The 19891-nt window shown below is 40.3% G+C and overlaps 1 protein-coding gene across 1 annotated transcript; it reads left to right on the top strand.

The window, feature by feature from the left end:
* Positions 1 to 1103: 1103 nt before the first annotated feature.
* tnni1d (troponin I, skeletal, slow d) lies at positions 1104 to 17366 on the top strand. Its single transcript, XM_051892220.1, has 7 exons — positions 1104 to 1143; positions 9708 to 9841; positions 9934 to 9975; positions 10053 to 10184; positions 10307 to 10396; positions 16230 to 16412; positions 16526 to 17366. Exons 1-7 carry the CDS (start codon positions 1104 to 1106, stop codon positions 16625 to 16627), a joined length of 723 nt encoding a protein of 240 aa, XP_051748180.1. The 3' UTR covers positions 16628 to 17366.
* The last annotated feature ends 2525 nt before the right edge of the window (positions 17367 to 19891 follow it).

The raw sequence follows: 19891 nt of genomic DNA, 5'->3' as shown, positions 1-19891 counted from the left end.
GGTGGAGCTCAAGAGAGTGGAGGCCTAAATAAAGATAACTCTCTCAGAAAAAGGAGGCCTGACAAAGCTCAAATTTAACCAAGGGGGCTCACAGAGAGTCTGACAACTTAGCAAATAAAAGCCAAGCTCCAGGAGCGTAGGCCTCTGTATAATGACTCTCTTATCGAGAGGAGGCCTAACAACGCTCCACACACATGATATCTTGCAAGGAGGCTCACAGAGAGCCTACGACTGGTAACTGTTATTCTGGTGGAGCTCTAGAGAGCAGAGGCCTTAATAAAGACAACATTGTCAAAAGAGAGGAGGCCTAACAATGCTCATATTATAAAAATCAAAGCTAAATCAAGCTAAAAAGCACTGCTATCAATACAGCCAGATGTTGATAGCAGATTCTATAAAAGCAGTAACCAAGGAGGCTCAAAAAAGAGCCTAACAACTTGACAACACTGCTTGAAAAAGCATTTTTTTTATAACAGGCAAAAAGTGTTTCCTAAAAAAGGGTTAAAAAAGCTCAACAACTCAGCATCACCAGCAGGTGGAGCTCTGCAGACGGAGGCCTTAAAACATTGGCCTAACAATGTCAAAAAAACACAAGTAAAGATACAAACAAAGATAACGCTTTCTGAATAAAGCTCAAGGAACCGGAAAAAAACCCTGCTAAAACAAAATAGTAAACTATAAAATCAGTAAACTATCTGGCGTCAGACAGCACATTCACAACTAGCCACTAATGCCAAACCATCAGAAAGGCAGATGTAAAAGTAAACAAACTGCCAAAAACATCATAGGTTCAGCTTCAGGACTGGATGTAAAAAACGTGTCAGAGCCCCTCCTGGCTCCTGCATCCCCTCAACATCATTATGATAGGGTTTTCCCTAGAATAGGGCTTTCCCCATGGCGTGGGACATAACATCCAATAATTCGTCATATGCAAATCAGCCATGTCTTGCTCATCATGGCTTGAAGCAAAAAGCGTGCTCACTGCCGGATCAGATGATGTGAGAGATAATGCATCATCATCCGGCAGCTTGTCCTCATCAGCCGCAGATGAATGTGAATCATACCTCTCTCGAATTCATCCGTGAGCTCCACCTGCAAGCCCCATGGCTTCAGTCTCCCACTTGCCTCAGCAGGTCCTGAACCGTGAGGCACAGAATGCTGGCCCGATTCCCTTGAAAAAAGGGCCAGACGAGAGCAAAGTTTCCTCATGGGAAAGCGCTCGCAGTGCACACAAACAGCCCCCTCAAGGACTGAGCGTGCATGCTTCTCACCCATGCAAAGTAACGCACATATCGATGGTGTTCGAAAGTTGCGTTTGCTAGTCAGTTTGTGTGTTAATGTACGTTTTTGACCAACATTTTCCACTTTTGTCATTTCTAGCGAGAAATTACTACTGTAGTAATTAAATATTTGTTTAGTTCTCAACTAAGCTCGTGCTATTTTGCTGTTGACCATTAAACTGTTACGCTGCCTCAGAAGTCTGTCTGAAATCAGTTTCGTTAGATGCCTTCATGCACAAACGCTGCCTTAAAAGTCATTGCATGATAAGGCAGCGAGGCAACAAGTCAGCTGCCTAGGTTTTCGAATGCAGCCAATGGCTGCGTCCGAAACCTGGAAAATGCTGCCTTCTGAGGACACATTTCAAGGTAGGAAGGCATCAAGGCATGTCCGAATCCAATGTTAGCTTCAATTCCTGTTTCCTGAGATACCTTCATCTGATCGATTTTTGAAGGCAGCATAGATGTATCCTTCGCTGCCTTTGATATCCCACAATCCTGTGTGTTCCATTCTGTGACAGTTGAGTTAGAAAAATAAAGATGGTGTCCGTAAGTTGCGTTTGCTGGTCAGTTTGTGTAAATGTATGTTTTTGACCAACTTTTTCCACTTTTGATGTCATTTCTAGCGAGAAGTTATTATTGTAATAATTAAATATTTGTTTAGTTCTCACCAAAGCGTGCACTATTTTGCTGTAGATCATTAAACTGTTACACTGCATCAGAAGTCTGTCTGAAATCCATTTCATGAGGTGCCTTCATGCACAAACACTGCATTACAAGTTATTTCCTAATAAGGCAGCGAGGCAGCAAGTCAGCTACCTAGGTTTTCGGATGCAGTCAATGTCAAGTTCATTGTCATGTTCAGACTCACGCTTCGGACACCTGGCATGCCAGAGGCATTCCCCATAACGACCCCTAGGGGACGCAGTGCGAGTTCCCTTTCAAAAGGGAACATGCTTATGATGGTACTTTGTATTATGTGCCTGAGTACTGTACACTTTAATAGAATAACATGCACCATGAATGTATATATATATATATGTATGTATATAATAGATAAATAAAAATTAATATATTCTGAACTCTTAGGTTTAAATGTGAACCTGCTTATTTTTAAACAAGGTTTAAAGTTTGGTGTAACAGAATTATTAGATAAACCTTGATTTAAAAATTTAAACAAACAAACAAACAAACAAACAAACAAAAACAAGCAAGCAAATAAACAAACAAAAAAATAGTGACAGAAATGCAGTTACATTGAAATGTAAATATGCATCTGTCAATGTGTTTTCTTAGGCATAAAAACTAATAACTTATGGGATGGATTTCGCACCTGTGATTTTACATTATATACTGTCATTATAAACATTTCATACATCATATGATTTTTTATGTTTCTTTTAAACTCATTTCTGTCCACGTGAAATCCAAATATTTGAATGAGTGATCCTCCTCAGGTAAACATACCTTTGTAATTAGTACATCACGGTGCAATGGAATCACTTTCGTCCAGGCAAGAAAGAAAATAGATAAATTAAAATAAATGAATGCACAGTTAATTCAGATGAATCAAATGAAATAAATGATTTTAAATACACTATTTGAAAAAAAAATCATTATAATTGATAAATATGAATAGTTATTGGATATTGCTTTTATACAACAGTTCTATGAAAAAGTAATATACCTGGATTCATTTAGCATATGAGAAGATGAATAAACAATTTCATTTTGCATAGAAGATTTTTTAAATAACCATATCCAAAACTGGTTGAATAGCCATAAATCCTTCAAATCTTTGCGTGAAAGGTGTTGAAAGGCAGTGATGCATTGAGCCATCAGTGGCCGCTTAGACAGATACTATAATAACTGTGGTGAGCAAGCTCTCCATAACTGTTGGGATCATGTTTCAGAATAAATAGCTAATGCACCTGCTCTGGAACAATTGCTGCATGTCAGCAAGGTCATTTGTCTGCTTCCTCCCATTGTTTTCTATTGCCATTACAAACTTGTTTGTTTGAAATGTCAAAATAAAGCTTACCAAGAACAGTGTCATAAATCTTGTTTCTACTAACAGTTACTCACATTGACCATGAAGTACAGTCATGTGTTTGTTGGTAGAGTAAATGAAATTCATGCTTATTATAAATGTAGGCATCTGACCCCTAAGTTGATCACTTCCTGCACAGGCAACTTTAGAAATGTGTAGAACAGGCATGTAGAGTGTCTCTGGGGCTGATAATTTAGCAGGTGAAAACAGGCAAAAGTTCACTTTTTCTTTAATTGTGAATACAGTTTTTTACTGCTTTTTGAGACAAGGACAAAATATGTGCCATTGTTTTGGATTTAGTGAAACATCAACAATTCACTACACGTAAATACCATTATACCAATTTAAATACCAAATACCAATTATTACAATACTCACCTCAGCACCACCTGTTCAATAACTCAGTATGTCATAATAGTCCACTTTAGACTTTGTACTAACTGTAACTTTGCAACTACATGTCAACAACCTGTCATTGAAGTATTAGTATGAGTTCCAGGTGTGCGTAGTTAGGTGCCAGGGAAGATGATGGAAAATGCAGTCCATGACAACGATTCGTAGATGAAACATCAATATAAAGAGGTGTTAGCCGATCATACAAAAACGTACAAATGAGATTATATGAATTCATAGGTAAGCAATAAGGTACGAGAGGCTGTGCTGTATCGTGAATAAGTCACGGCTGTAGGGTGTTGTGCCTGCAACCCCATCAGCTGTGACTTATTCACGATACAGCACTAGCTTCGAGTACCTTATTGCTTTTATAATACGGTTAACACACAATACAAATATTAAAGCCGGAAATATGTATCAATGCAACTTTCATGAAGTAAACTTTTTCTAAAAGCCTTCCTTCCACCGGAAAAAATAGTCCCTGACCGTGAACAGCAACAGAAGTTACATTTTCACAATACAAAGACTGTCTTTATGAGTGTGTCAGTCAGTAGCGAAGACTTTTATATTGAAAAGACTGAATTGTTTTGAAAACGGAACAAGACTCAACTGACAAATGCTTTGACTAGCGCTATTAGTCACGTGAAAACCCCTTAAATGTTAAAAGGACAAGACGATACATCGGACATTTAAACTGATTTTTTATTATGAACTGACCTGAAGGAAAATGCTAAATCTGAATGCAGGTAAGAAACTCGCTCACTCAATCTTTTTCTCACAACACTCTTGTACATCATACAGTAAGCTTCAATGAACAATATCAATTGAGAACATACAGTTTATGTTGCTAAGAGTGGTTGCTAAGGGTGTTGTGTAGTGATACACAGAACCGTTAGGTGAAGCGGTCATAGCCGTGTTTTATCGTGAATATAACACTGCTATTGACCAATCAGAACCAAAGACAGGAACTAACCATTTTAGAAAAATTCATAACCATCTCACCAAACTGTAAAATACTTACGAATTGCCATGAGACTGTTTAAATTTAACATATTCTTTTTATATATGATCCAAATAAGGTAAAAAAAAAAGCACATATTTCATGGAAGAAGCAGAAGCACCCAAACACAGGTCCAGAATATTTTTTTTGAGACATAAAGTTCCTTTTTGCAATTGGTACTCAAGAATCAGTGATTTGACCCTAATTATATTAAACATGCCAAAATTATCATACCATGACTGATCAATGGACAGTGAATCTTGATATGAGGTTATTTATTCTCAATAACCTTGCTCCACTCAAAACCAGGACTGTCTCATTTAATCTCTCTACACCTTGGTTCACTCCCACTCTTAGACAATTAAAAACAAAAGGATGACAACTCGAAAGACAGGAAAACCGGTCTCGCATGTGCACAAGGATATGTATTTTTCTTTACAAAGACTGTATTTTCAAATGAAGTTCAAATGAAGGAAATTCAAAGGCCCTTTTCTTCCTCATTACAAACTTCACAACACCCCTGGATTCACTTCCTCCTCACCTGTACTCCTCTGATTTCTGTAACACTATATTATCATATTTCTCTTTAAAAAAGGAACACATCCACCAGCAACTTATGTCCACTTCTGCTCCGAACTCACCTGTCCTAGTTTCATTTGCCCCCACTCATTCACTCTCAGCATTTACTTTACCCTCATTAAATGAAATTTCCAAACTCATTCAATAATCCAAATCTTCAACCTGCAGATTAGACCCCCTTCCTACTGTTCTTGTAAAGGCCACTGTCCTCTCTCTGTCCCTTCTCTTTACAGACATCATTCACTCTTCTCTTACCACTTCTCTTACTATTTCAAATCTTCCATTCATCTCCAAAATTCTTGAAAAAATAGTTGCTGCTCAACTCCATACCCATCTCTCCTATAATAATTTATATGAACAATTCCAGTCTGGTTTCCCCTTCATTGCATATAAACAGCACTCCTTAAAATCACTAATGATCTCCTCCTAGCTGCTGACTCTGGTTCACTATCCATTTTCTTCCTGCATGATTTGAGTGTGGCCTTTGACACAATTTCACACACCATCCTTCTGTTGGTATCACTAACACACCTCTTAACGGATTCCATTCATATTTCTCAGGCCACACCCAGTTAATTCAGTTAAAATCATTCACCTTCCATCCAGTCCCTGTCACCACAGGTGTGCCCAGGGCTCTGTCCTACATCAGATTCACTTCCATCGCTACACAGATGACACCCAGCTCTTTCTTTCAACCAAACCCAACTCAAAACTCATACCATCTTCCGTTACCTATTGCCTCCTTGACATAAAATCCTGGTTCACTTTAAACTTCCTCAAATTAAATACTAATAAAACAGAACTTTTTATTATAGGTACAAGATCAACATTAAACAAACTCCATAATTTTACTATTCCCATTGATAACTCCTTCATCTCCCCCTCCCCTCAGGTTAAAAGTCTGGGTGTCATCTTTGATAGCACCCTCTCTTTCACCTCCCACATTAATAATGTTACCCGGCCTGCTTATTACCACCTTCAAAACATCAACCGCCTACGTCCCTTCCTCACGCCTCACTCCACTGCCATTCTTGTTCACAGCCTAGTCACTAGGGCTGGGTAAAAAAATATTGATTTCTCGATTTTAAACAATTCTCATTTTTACGAACCAATATCGATTCTTAAATCACAAGAATCAGTTAGTCTAGTCTGTTTTCAGTTGATGAATGAACAGAACATGTAGCGCGCCTCTTACCAATAAATCGCAATAATCTTTGTGCTTTGTTATTTTTGATATGAAGCAGAGTCTCAGATTTTAAATGACGTCCATCTTATTATGAGATTCAAAAAATAAATACCGTTTTGGCGCTGTTTAATGTGATGTGACAGATCGCTTTAGCGCCTCAGTTAAAGAGAAGCAGTAGCACGGAGCGCATGTGAACATCCTCTCCTCCGCTTTAATACCAGTTACAGCACGAAATAAACATGAATAAACATCTGAAGGTATGTTAAAAGATACAGTACAACTTACCAAAATCCGTATCATGTCTCGTGTAATCGCTCAATCAGTGTTTCAACCTCGGAAAGACTTCAATAAAACAGCTTGTAAACAATGTCACGTAACGTCACATTTAACGTTACCTCAGAAAAACTATATTCAGAGACTGTAAACTCATTAGTCAAGAGAGCAGCATTCTGAAAATATACAGTATATGCACCGTTACATATTCATTATAATTTGTAATGTTCTTCAATATTTAATGCATGTTTGAATAAATCAGTTATGACAGCCACGATTTAAATGTTTATATTAAAAAACAAAAAACAAAAACCTGAATTGGAGTAGAAATATGATTATGTAATTCTAAACTTTATTTATTATAAAAAACATCATTGAGTGTAATTTAAGTGTTTGTATATAAATAGGTTAATTTTAACCTTCAATATTATAGTAATGTAGTACCAACTGACTCCCATGTGTAGTTTACAGCATTAGTTGAGAGATTTTTTTCCTCTAGAAAATTTGCCATGTACTGTATCTGATATACTACATCCAAAATAATCGATATCAAATGGAATCAAATCAAAATCGGAATCAGATCGAATCGCAAGCATGTAAATAGAAATCGAATCGAATCGTGAAAATTGTGTCAATACCCAGCCCTACTAGTCACCTCTCGTTTAGATTACTGCATTTCCCTTCTGTTTGGCCTCCCGCATAAAACCCTCCATAAACTACAACTGGTCTAAAACTCAACCGCCCGTATTATCACTTGCACCCCCTCTATCCATCACAACACACCCATCTTACAACAGCTCCATTGGCTCCCCATCACTTACCGTATCAACTTTAAAATACTTCTCCTCACTTTTAAAGCCATTCATAATCTCGCCCCTTCATATCTTTTTGACCTTCTCCATATTGCCACACCCACTCGCACCCTCAGATCCTCTTCCTCCATCCATTTCACTATTCCCCCTTTCCACCTTGTTACTATGGGGAGCAGAGCTTTCAGCCGCTCTGCTTGCTCTGGAACTCACTTCCACCTGACCTCCGTAATACTGATTCTCTCCCACATTTTAAGTTCAAACTCAAAACCCATCTGTTTAGAATAGCTTACTCCCTCTAATCACATCTGCATTGTCTTTTTTAAATTGTATTTAAAGAAATTGTATCTCATTGTCTTTATTGTTTTTACTTAATTATTGCGATTGCCTTGTTAATGATGTACGGTGACCTTGAGTGTCAAGAAAGGAGCCTATAAATAAAATGCATAATAATAATAATAATAATAATAATAATAATTTAAGAAATCAAATTATTTTGAGTACTGCCATCAAAAATTACCAAATGCCAAAATGCCAAAATGATTTGCTACAGGTCCCAGACTTTACATTTTGTGGTGAGCCAACACAGTATCAAAACTGTACTATTATTTTACAAAAGGAAGATATTACCATAAACTGCATAGGAAATAACAATTTCACACACACAAGACAGTGAATAAGACAATGGGCATTTAACACATAAAAACATAAAAAGTAGCACGTACTACCAAAAACACTGGGCTACATATTGATTTACTATATTACCAAATGGCAGATGGATTTGCATTACTAAGTTTTGCAATAGCAGTCTTTTAATAGCAGCAAGTTTATATGGTAAGGCAACAAAATTAACAATATTAAGAGTCTGGGTGTCATCTTTGATAGCACCCTCTTTTTCACCTCCCATGTTAATAATGTTACCCGGTCTGCTTACTACCACCTTCGAAACATCAACCGCCTACGTCCCTTCCTCACACCTCACTCCACTGCTAAATTTAAATTAATATTAATATAGTGTTACAATTTATTATTTGCATTTAGCATTGTCTTTCCTTGCTGCCCACAACCCAAGAGAACAGACCTGCGATACATTTTTGGGTCACGAACCATCAGGGTATATTTTAAGAGGGTATATCAGCATGTGGATGATAAATATTAATGGAGTTTGGTGTTTGTTTATGTGTGTGTTTATGAACTCAACTCTAGTCCAAAGAAAAGTCATTGTGTATTCTTACATATTGCTGTATTGTCACAGCTTTATGGTTGGTGATATTTCATTTCTAGAGCACTGCCAAGGCATTCCTGGCGACAGACACTATATCTGCCAGCCAGTGGCGGCTGGGCTATAAAATCCCTTTGTCTCAACACCCTGTTGTTCTGCCTCTTGTCCATGACCATCAACCAGACAGAAACCAGGTACAGCATCCATGCTTACTTTAAAGAATTGAATATGTCTTAAAAATATTTTCAGTTTATTTTTTTTCCTTATAGTGTAAGTTACATCTGAAATCTCTGGTTGAATTTCTTTTTTAGTTGTTCAGCAAAACATCACAATGGGCGAGTAAGTAAAAAAAATTTTTTTAAAGGTTATTTATTATTTATGATACACATTAGCATGTTAACATAAAGAATTTCATTATGTGATAGTGTGTGATAATGGCATGTGTAAGTATGTGATATTGGTGCTAGTTGTCACTTTTTTTTTTTTTTTAATTTTAGTGAATGTTTAAGAGTGGCTATCAAACTTTTCTTCTAATATTGACCAGAAAAAAAGATACACATTGATACTTTGTGACAACAAGCCTAGCAAATTTTACACAAAATTATTATAAAAAAAAAAGAAATAAAGTCATGATCAGCTTAATTTGTCAGCACACATGTGGGGTGCTTGAGATTCCACAGCAAAGACATTCTAAGTTTAGTATGTGACTGCAGATGACATATTGAAAATGGAAGTGAACTTAAAATGCATTATTTAGTGATCAATAAATGCTTTGAATTTCTTCAAACAGTTTGATTACTCAAAATGCTTTAATAAATGCCTTACTGATGATTGTTTCCCTTTTTTGTTTCTTAAAAATTATACTGACAGTCAGGTAAGCATTTGATTTCCATACTGTTTTCTATATTTACATACAAGTTCTAGATAGTGTTTTTAGTATTTACATAAATATCAAATTAATATGCTTGCTTTCAACTTTCAACAATGTTGCCTTAATTTATATTGTCATTTGGCAGATACGAAGACCCGGAAATCCAAAAGTGGACATCAAAGTATGTCTTGATCAAGAAATAAATAATGCCATGCCAATCAATATTTTACCAATATTCTACCAATAACTAATTGCCTTTACCTTTTTTAACAGCCTAAGTCAAAGATTTCAGCATCACGGAAACTTTCTCTAAAGGTTAGATTTATTTTCACAACTTTTTTCCTACTTTGTTGTGAAATTGTTATTAAAGCTCCTCTTCCATCTTCAATCAGATAATGCTTCTTAACAGAGCAATGGAGGATTTGGAGAACGAGAAACAGGACAGGGATGAAGAGAAAAATCGCTACCTCAAAGACAAACACCCTCCTTTGCAGCTTTCTGGACTCTCTCTGGGGGAGTTACAGGTGATTCATTCAGTCAGACAGAGTCAGCTGAAGACAGCTGAAGACAAAACATGCTGTTTAGCTTCAATATTTCTCAAATCTTACACCAGTTGTATTTACTAATGTTGTATATTCATCTTCAGAATCTGTGTAAGCAACTCCACGCAAAAATCGATGTAGTAGATGAGGAGAGGTACGACTATGAGGATAAGGTCATCAAGCACAACAAAGATGTAAGTCTAAACCAACAGATAAGATACATTCGGTATAGACTATAACAGGGGTGAGCAACTCCCAGCGAAAATTTCATGGTGAGGCCAATGTAGGCACAATATTTGTTTGAGGTATGGGCCCCAAATGGGTTTGTCCATGGATTCCATGCCATCCCTCTCTGAAATAGTCCATATGAATCTCATATAGAAGCTAACTGGGGCAAATTCAGATAGGACCAACATGGAATCCGTAGACATACCCATTTGAGGCCAATAACTCAAGCCCATATCGTGCCTACATTGGCTCCACCATGAGATTTGCCTGGACTCTGGCCTTCAAGGTCTGCTGTATTGCATAGTTTAACTCCAACCCAGATCAGACAAACCAGAACCAGTGTATCAAGGTCTTGAGGATTACTAGAATCAGGGGGCCTTTTGAATATAGTGGACCCTGAGGCCAGAGTTACCCACCCCAGACTATTTTCTATAGACCAGAGGTCTCCAAGGAGGTACGCAGACCTGCATAATTGATCTCTAATTAAAAAAACTTGAACACCTGAAGCAGCTAATCAAAGTCTAATCAAAGAGCAATAATCTTCCAGTCTTGTGTAGCCAGGCTTCCAGGCTAATAGGAACTTTCAGGCAGGTGTATTAGAAGGATGGAGCTAAACTTTGCAGAATGTCAACCCCTTCAGGAGCAGGATTAACTACCCCTGAATCTAGACCAGGGATGGGCAACTTCAGTCCTGGAGGGCCACTGTCCTGCAGAGTTTAGCTCCAACCCTAATCAAGCACACCTGAACAAGCTAATCTAGGTCTTCAGGATTAGTAGAAAGGTATTGGTATGTGAGTTTTTTTTTATTATTTTTTTTTTATCAGGGTTGGAGCTAAACTCTGCAGGACAGTGGCCTTCCAGGACCAAAGTTGTCCATCCCTGGTCTAGAAGCTTTATTAGGATTCTTGGATATTCATTAGAGCAGGGGTCTCCAACCCTGCTCCCGGAGAGCTACCATCCAGCAGAGTTCAGCTCCAACCCAAATCAAACACACCTGAACCAAATCAATGTGTTCAGAGTTACTTGAAAATTACAGACAGGTGTGTTGAAGCAGGGTTGAAACCGAAGTCTGCAGGAAGGTAGCTCTTCAGAAGCAGGGTTGGAAACCACTGAATTAGAGACGCAGATTCTTTTTGTCTGTAGGTTCTTAATTAGTGATTTCAACTTTTGCAGATATTGATCTAGAATGCTTTCATGTGATTAGGTAATCCCTAAGGCAGGGGTGTCCAATCCTGCTCCTGGAGGGCCAGTGTCCTGCATAATTTAACTCCAAAACACTTACGTGGAAGTTTCTAGAGAGATGAAGACCTTGATTAGCTGGTTCAAGTGTTTAATTAGGGTTGGACCTAAACTCTCCTGAGGGTGAATCAGGATCAAAGTCAATGACAGGCAGGGGTCAATAAACAGGAAGCAGTCCACTCGAGCAACCAGATCTGATAATGAGCCAGAATTAGTAACTAAGGGTGCTGTAATGATGGGTCGAATGCGTGAGGATCCATTTGCAGCTTTATTACGATAAACACCAAAGCAGACAGGGGCAAAGGCAGAGACACAAACAGGGACAGGCAATGGTCGAGGCAGGCGGCAGACAAGCAGAGTAAAGTCACAGGCAATGGTCAGGGCAGGCGGCAAACAAACACAGTCCAAATAACAGGCAAGGATCAGGGCAGGCGGCAAACAAACACAGTCCAATAAACAGTCCAATGGCAACAGAAATACAATCCACAAGAAAGCGCTCAGTAGTGATCACCGGGGCAAATCAAGACTTCGCGGTGAGGTGGTGTGTGTGTAAGTCCTTTATAGTCCAGGTAATGATCTGCAGGTGTGTGTGGCACTTGGTGATTGGTGTGGAGTGTGCATGTGATTGGAAGGGAGGATTATGGGAAATGGAGTCCAGGAACTGACAGGAACAGACAGTGATCGTGACATAACGCCCCCTTCCGGAAGGCGCGTCCTCGTGGCGTAAATGGCACAGATAGGGAGGGGGGGTGGGTGCATTGGAGACCTGTTGGCAGACGGGAACGGGGTCTCCAATGCAGGTCCAGGAACTCGGGCAGCCACGGCGGGTCAGGTGCCACGGGCGGCCACGGCGGGTCAGGTGCCACGGGCGGCCACGGCGGGTCAGGTGCCACGGGCGGCCACGGCGGGTCAGGTGCCACGGGCGGCCACGGCGGGTCAGGTGCCACGGGCGGCCACGGCGGGTCAGGAGTGTCGGGAGGCCACGGCGGGTCAGGTGGCTTGGGCGCCCACGGCAGGTCAGGTGGCTTGGGCAACCACGGCAGGTCAGGTGGCTTGGGCAACCACGGCAGGTCAGGGTCCGTAGCTGGCCACAGCAGTTCACAGGCGGTTGAAGGCCGTGTAAGGTCCCCACCCGCAAGTTCAAGCAATTCGGAGGCCGCTGATGATCGCGGCCGTGCAGGGTCCCCACCCACAAGCTCCCCACCCTCAGGTATATGGCCCCCCCCAAAAAAGTTCTTGGGGAATTCAACGGAGGCCGTGGCGGTTTCGTGGGTAAGGAGCTCGGGTGGTGCCGGCAGGGCGAGGAGCTCGGGTGGCGCCGGCAGGGCGAGGAGCTCGGGTGGCGCCGGCAGGGCGAGGAGCTCGGGTGGCGCCGGCAGGGCGAGGAGCTCGGCGCCGGCCTCCGTGGCCGTATCTGGAAGAGCGAGCTGCTCTGGGACTGACTCACGGACTGGAGCGGCCTCTGGGACGGCCTCCGGGCCTACAGCAGGCTCTGGGAAGGCCTCCGGGCCTTGAGGGATGGAGGAAGCCTTCCTCTTCCTCCTCCTCCGTTTACGTGGTTGAGGCGGTGGCTTTGTGCCTACCTCCTCTGTGGGTGCTGCAGCGGGCTCACGGGTTGAAGCAGACTCACGGGCTGGAGCTGGTTCTGGAGTGGACTCACTGGCTGCAACGACCCCTATGTTGCCAGACACTGGCGGGGCGGCCATCTTGCCCGTGGGCACTGGCAAAGCGGCCATCTTGTCCATAGCATCCAGAGAGTTTGAGTGCGTAGCAACCGGCGAGCTTGAGTGCGTAGCAGCCGGCGAGCTTGAGTGCGTAGCAGCCGGCGAGCTTGAGGGCGTAGCAGCCGGCGAGCTTGAGGGCGTAGCAGCCGGCGAGCTTGAGGGCGTAGCAGCCGGCGAGCTTGAGGGCGTAGCAGCCGGCGGGCTTGAGTGTGAAGCGGCCGGCGGAGGCTTAGGAATGCCAGCCGCTCGTACTGAAGTCAGCGCTGGATCAGCCACACTGGAACGCAACCCACTCCGCTCCCAAACAGATCCAGAGACGTGATGCAATTCTAGAAGATCAACGGAGACTTGACTTGGCTCTGGAAGATCAGCGGAGACATGATGTGATGATGTTGTGGCCGCCATTTTGTGAATGCTTTCTATAGAGGCAGCCATTACATGGGGGGACGAGGTGTCGCGTTCCTCCGCGACACCCACAGTAAAAAGTGAACCAACAGTAAGCAGGGCAAAGTCCAGAAATTCCACGAACGACCCTCGGGGACCATTAATAAGTAAGTAGTCCTTCAATGGTTCGTTTAATCCATAGCCAAAGAAGTCAATGAGGGCACAGTCAGGCAGGTCAGAGAAATAGGCAATGTCTAGAAACTTCTGAATGTGGTCCTCGAGTGTACAATTACCTTGCCGAAGGCGGACGAGACGTATTGCTGGGTCCATGCTAAGGCTGGAAGCGCTCGTAGAAGCTGCTGGATCGTTTGATGGCGAAGTCTTCTGTAATGATGGGTCGAATGCGTGAGGATCCATTTGCAGCTTTATTACGATAAACACCAAAGCAGACAGGGGCAAAGGCAGAGACACAAACAGGGACAGGCAATGGTCGAGGCAGGCGGCAAACAAACACAGTCCAAATAACAGGCAAGGATCAGGGCAGGCGGCAAACAAACACAGTCCAATAAACAGTCCAATGGCAACAGAAATACAATCCACAAGAAAGCGCTCAGTAGTGATCACCGGGGCAAATCAAGACTTCGCGGTGAGGTGGTGTGTGTGTAAGTCCTTTATAGTCCAGGTAATGATCTGCAGGTGTGTGTGGCACTTGGTGATTGGTGTGGAGTGTGCATGTGATTGGAAGGGAGGATTATGGGAAATGGAGTCCAGGAACTGACAGGAACAGACAGTGATCGTGACAGGTGCATTTCTCATACTACACTGTGACTTACTGCTTAACGTCCATCAGAGGTGTAAAGAGTACCTGAAAACCATACTTGAGTAAAAGTACTGATACCTTACATTGATACTTTCTGTGCACAGCTCAAGTGCACAGAAAGGCCATAAGTAAACCAATATATTTGAAAACGGTCTTGTCAATATAGCGGATAAATAAAACAATGTTAAGTAAAATTAAATCATCACCAGCTGCAGTCATTTCCTCATCCAATAAATAAAACATCTGCCATCAGCAACTACCTGCTAATGCACTCACATTCACGTAAAGTATCCTTGTTGACAAGTTTTGGGTGAGTAAAGGCAAAATGCACAAGATATAGCACCTTCAATGCCCTTAGATGGCGATATCACTTCTTTATATCAGAAACAAACTGCTGCAGAAAAAGTTAGCTGCCATGAAAAATGTAATTTGTAATTGCATAACTCATCACAAATGTAGTGGAGGAAAAAGTACATTTACTTGCTCAAAAATGTAGTCAAGTAGAGAGTAAAAGTTGCCAATATCTTTGATACTCAGTACAACTACAAAGCAGCCAAAAAGATACTTAAGTACAGTAACTAGTTACATTTACTCAAGTGCTTTACACCTCTGACGTCCATTGTACGATGCATCGTTGGAGAAATTAGCTAAATTGACATGACTGTTTCCCAAAACAGTAGAATCTTTGTTGCACATCAATTGTACAAACCACATTGGTTCATCTGTTCTGATTGAATTAATGGCAGATTATTGCTATAAATAATGAACATGGCATCTGAGGAATACTTTTTTTGTTTCTGTTGTTTACTTTATTTACAGATTTTTGATTCTTTTGGGGATTCCCTCTTATGTCGTACTCCAGGTTTTCCCTGGAGTACTAGAGCGTATTTGCACATGCATAGTCTTCAAAAATGCTGCTTTTATTCTCTTGACAAGATGTACAGTATGAAATTTGTATATATATGGAATGAAAGATATAGATTGTACTGCATTCTAGCTTTCTTATTTTGATTAGGAGTATGACTTTGTTCATGTCATATTAAAAAGAAACTACTCTTCTTACCACAGATCGAGAGCTATAATTCCGACCACACCTTTGCAATTCTGTTTGCAAATGTTTGTTGGAATTATGGTTTTGGGAAATATCAAATGGTTGAAATATGTTGCTAACAATGAAACTTAGAACAGTAATTGGCTGACAATGCTTTTGGGAAACGCACACTTGAACAAAGCAGAGGATCAAACCAGGCAGAGCAGACAGGAGACCAGAAATTCACTGATGAGACTGACCGGAAACACTGCGTGAAAGAGAACAGAACAGAATTGACAGGACTGTCAAGACCAACATGACAGAAGCAAGAATGACAGTGAAGGTCACGAAACACTTCGGATCTGAAGACTCAACGTAAGACTACTGATTGCCAATGCCATACAATCACCATGTGGAGCAAGAAAACAAAAACAAACAGGAGAGAACCCAAGTCCTGACAATGGGTTGCATGTACCAACTAACAAACAGCCATTAAGATGAATTAGAGTTCTAACGGATTGATATTATTCTAGGTATTAGATATTACTGTAGGTATTATGCACCTCCTTGGTAATGGAAATTTTGTTTTCCCTTTATTTTAGATCAATGAGCTTAAGTTGAAAGTTCAGGATCTAGGGGGGAAGTTCAAGAAACCCGCCCTGAGGAAAGTGCGTGTGTCTGCTGATGAGATGATGAGGGCTTTGCTGGGCTCCAAACACAAAGGCTCCATGGACCTCCGTGCAAATCTGAAGTCGGTCAAGAAGGAGGATATAAAGCAAGAAAAGGTCACAATAGATGCTTAAAATTCATCTCCACATTATAGAAATGAACTGAATGCCATGAATTTAACCATTTCAAATTTTACCTCTACAATCCAATGTTTCTTTCTGTCAAATAGGTCTTGACAAGTGAAGTAGGTGACTGGCGTAAGAATGTGGAAGCCATGTCTGGCATGGAGGGAAGAAAGAAGATGTTTGACGCTGCCGGGGGAGGCCAGTGAGCCCCTTCATGAAACCAAACTGACCTTCTGGATGGCCTTGGTCTTGACAGAGAAGATATAAAATGGATAGGACAAAACTGAAATGTTCTCTGGCTTTGTTGACCTTTCTGAGCTGCTTTCTTTTTAGCAAATAGTAACTGCTAATCTTTTAAAGATATTAATTGACCCAAAATCTACATTCTGTGACTATTTACTCACCTTTATGTTGATCCAAACCTGAATTATGGTCTTATTTCTGTATAAGACAAAAGGATAATTTAGAAGAATGCTAATGTGGCTCTTTTTCCATTTAATGACAGGGGCAAGCTATTCCTTTAAAATATGATTGACATCCCTTCTCCAAAGAGTTGATATAGACATAAAATATGCCTTTGTAGTTTCAGGTGTTTTTGAGACCTGTATAGTCTGCATCCTATATACCAGTGGTCGGGAACCTATGGCTCACGAGCCACACCTCGCTCTTTGACAAAAATCATGTGGCTCGCCAGGTCTCTCACCCTTTCCCAACAAATGATCGATAACAAATTCGACATCACTAGAGATCAGCAATTCCTGTGTTGTAGAGCCTACCGAAGTTTGTTAAAAGTTTATTATAAAAATATATTTAAAGTTGTACAGGCCAAAGTGCGTGTTCAGTGATGTTCGTGACATCGCGAGTGCCACGACAGCAATTAAAGGGTTAGTTCACCCAAAAATGAAAATAATGTCATTTATTACTCACCCTCATGCCGTTCCACACCTGTAAGACCGTTAATCTTCGGAACACAAATTAAGATATTTTTGTTGAAATCCGATGGCTCAGTGAGGCCTGCATAGCCAACAATGACATTTCCTCTCTCAAGATCCATTAATGTACTAAAAACATATTTAAATCAGTTCATGTGAGTACAGCGGTTCAATATTAATATTATAAAGCGACAAAAATATTTTTGGTGTGCCAAAAAAACAAAATAACGACTTATATAGTGATGGCCGATTTCAAAACACTGCTTCATAAAGCTTCAGAGCATTATGAATCTTTTAGGTCGAATCATGATTCGGATCGCGTGTCAAACCGCCAAACTGCTGAAATCACTTGACTTTGTGATCACTATATAAGTCGTTATTTTGTTTTTTTGGCGCACCAAAAATATTCTCGTCGCTTTATAATATTAATATTGAACCACTGTACTCACATGAACTGATTTAAATATGTTTTTAGTACATTAATGGATCTTGAGAGAGGAAATGTCATTGCTGGCTATGCAGGCCTTACTGTGTCATCGGATTTCAAAAATATCTTAATTTGCGTTCCGAAGATTAACAAATGTTTTACGGGTGTGGAACGGCATGAAGGTGAGTAATAAATGACATTATTTTCATTTTTGAACTAACCCTTTAACAACAAACAACTTAGATTTCTATGGTAACCTAGAGCTCCTGGGGCCAGTTGCATAAACATAACCATCATATTAAGACAGTGTCTTAAGATCTAGTATGACCCAGCAGTTAGTCAAGGGGCAGTCAATCTTACTTTTCGGTATCAAATTAGGATAATCTATGTTTTTATGTAACTGACTTAAAAAAGTTATGAACAGTCTCAAAGAAAAAAAAATGCTGACCAACTTGTAAGACTAGTCTTAGTGGTTTATAAAACCCGCCCCTGCTCTCAGATTCAAGTGGCTGTGCAGCTTAGTCGTGGTAACGGTGAAAAGAAAACATTTTTGAACAGCAGCGAAAATCAAAAAGTATGTAAAATAGTGACTGGACTGAAAAATATAATTTTATTGAAACTGGTGCTCTGCTGTGCCAAGAGACATTTCGAAACATTTCACCGGTTACTTTCGCTTTTGCCGCATTGACCTTTATGTCCTATAAATGTGTCGTATTTATATCTATGATAATCCGCGCAGCTTTCAGTGGGCGCAACTTTTGGCGTTATTAATAAAGAAACATGAATGAATGAGAGAGAGAGAGAGAGAGAGAGAGAAAGAGAGGAGAAACAAGTGAAGAACGCCCACGCACAGTGACTACATCGACTGCATTTATTAAATACTCAGCACTGCGGGCATTTTGACAGTGTGTGTATTTGACCGTTTAGACACGTTTAGAGAACTCTGAAGAGAATTTATGCTCCTCAGGTGGTAAATAAACCTAATATGAAAGCCCAGCACAATTAATTGTATATTGCAACTTATTTATTGTTTGTTGCATATTTATTATTATCATTATCATTATTATTATTATTTTCAAATAATATTACATTACATTATTTTCCTACTTTGGCTGTTTTAGAAAAATTCATTAACAAAAAATGAAAAATTGGCTCTTTGGTCAAAAAAGGTTCCCGACCCCTGCTATAGTCGCCGTCATTTCGTTCATGTATGTATGTATGCATGCATGATGAATATAAATGTGTTGAATAAAAAAACCCCCAAAAAGTCAGATAGTATAAGTTATACAGGGATAGCCTATATGTATGTTTTTGTGTGCTACATTGAAGTCTTAAGTTGGCATTAAAAAGTTGCAGAATTAAGCAGAAATGGACTTTTTCTATTCTTTCATTAATATAACTAATTTTGCTGAAGAACAAGGAATGATGACATATTTGGTTTGATTGGTCAATAGCTGTGTTTTATTAACGCGGCTATGACCGCTTCACCCAAAGGTTTTGCGTATCACTACACAACACCCTTAGCAACCGCTCTTAGCAATGTAAACTGTATGTTTTCAATTGATATTGTTCATTGAAGCTTACTGTATTATGTAGAAGAGTGTTGTGAGAAAGAGATCGAGTGAGCGAGTTTATTACCTGCATTCAGATTTAGCATTTTCCTTCAGGTCAGTCCTATGTTCATAATGAAAAATCTGTTTAAATGTCCAATGTATTATCTTGTCCTTTTAACAGTTAAGGGGTTTTCCCGTCAGTGACAGTGATAATCAAAGCATTTGTCAGTTGCGTCTTGTTCCGTGTTCACAACAATGCAGTCTTTTCAATGTAAAAGTCTTCGCTACTGACCGACACACTTATAAAGACAGTCTTTGCCGCCATCTAATGACGTAATAATGTAACTTCTGTTGCGGTTCACGGTCAGGGACTATTTTTTTCGGCGGAAGGAAGGCTTTTAGTAATTTTACTTCATGAAAGTTGCATTGTTACATATTTTTGGCTTTAATATTTGTATTGTGTGGTAAGCATTTTATAAAAGCAATAAGGTACTCGAGGCTAGTGCTGTATCGTGAATAAGTCACTGCTGAAGGGGTGACTTATTCACGATACAGCAC

This window comes from Ctenopharyngodon idella, chromosome 4 (genome assembly GCF_019924925.1).
Source record: "Ctenopharyngodon idella isolate HZGC_01 chromosome 4, HZGC01, whole genome shotgun sequence".
Taxonomy (NCBI): domain Eukaryota; kingdom Metazoa; phylum Chordata; class Actinopteri; order Cypriniformes; family Xenocyprididae; genus Ctenopharyngodon; species Ctenopharyngodon idella.
The sequence above is the reverse complement of the archived record's forward strand: the minus strand, read 5'-3'. Positions and strand labels throughout refer to the sequence as shown.

Excerpts from the sequence above, each read along its gene's own strand:
- tnni1d (XM_051892220.1), top strand. The coding sequence starts at position 1,104 with ATGGCTTCAGTCTCCCACTTGCCTCAGCAGGTCCTGAACC. Across the intron at positions 9,976-10,052 it reads CACGGAAACTTTCTCTAAAG|ATAATGCTTCTTAACAGAGC; the intron begins GTTAGATTTATT and ends ATCTTCAATCAG. Across the intron at positions 10,185-10,306 it reads TCTCTCTGGGGGAGTTACAG|AATCTGTGTAAGCAACTCCA; the intron begins GTGATTCATTCA and ends ATTCATCTTCAG.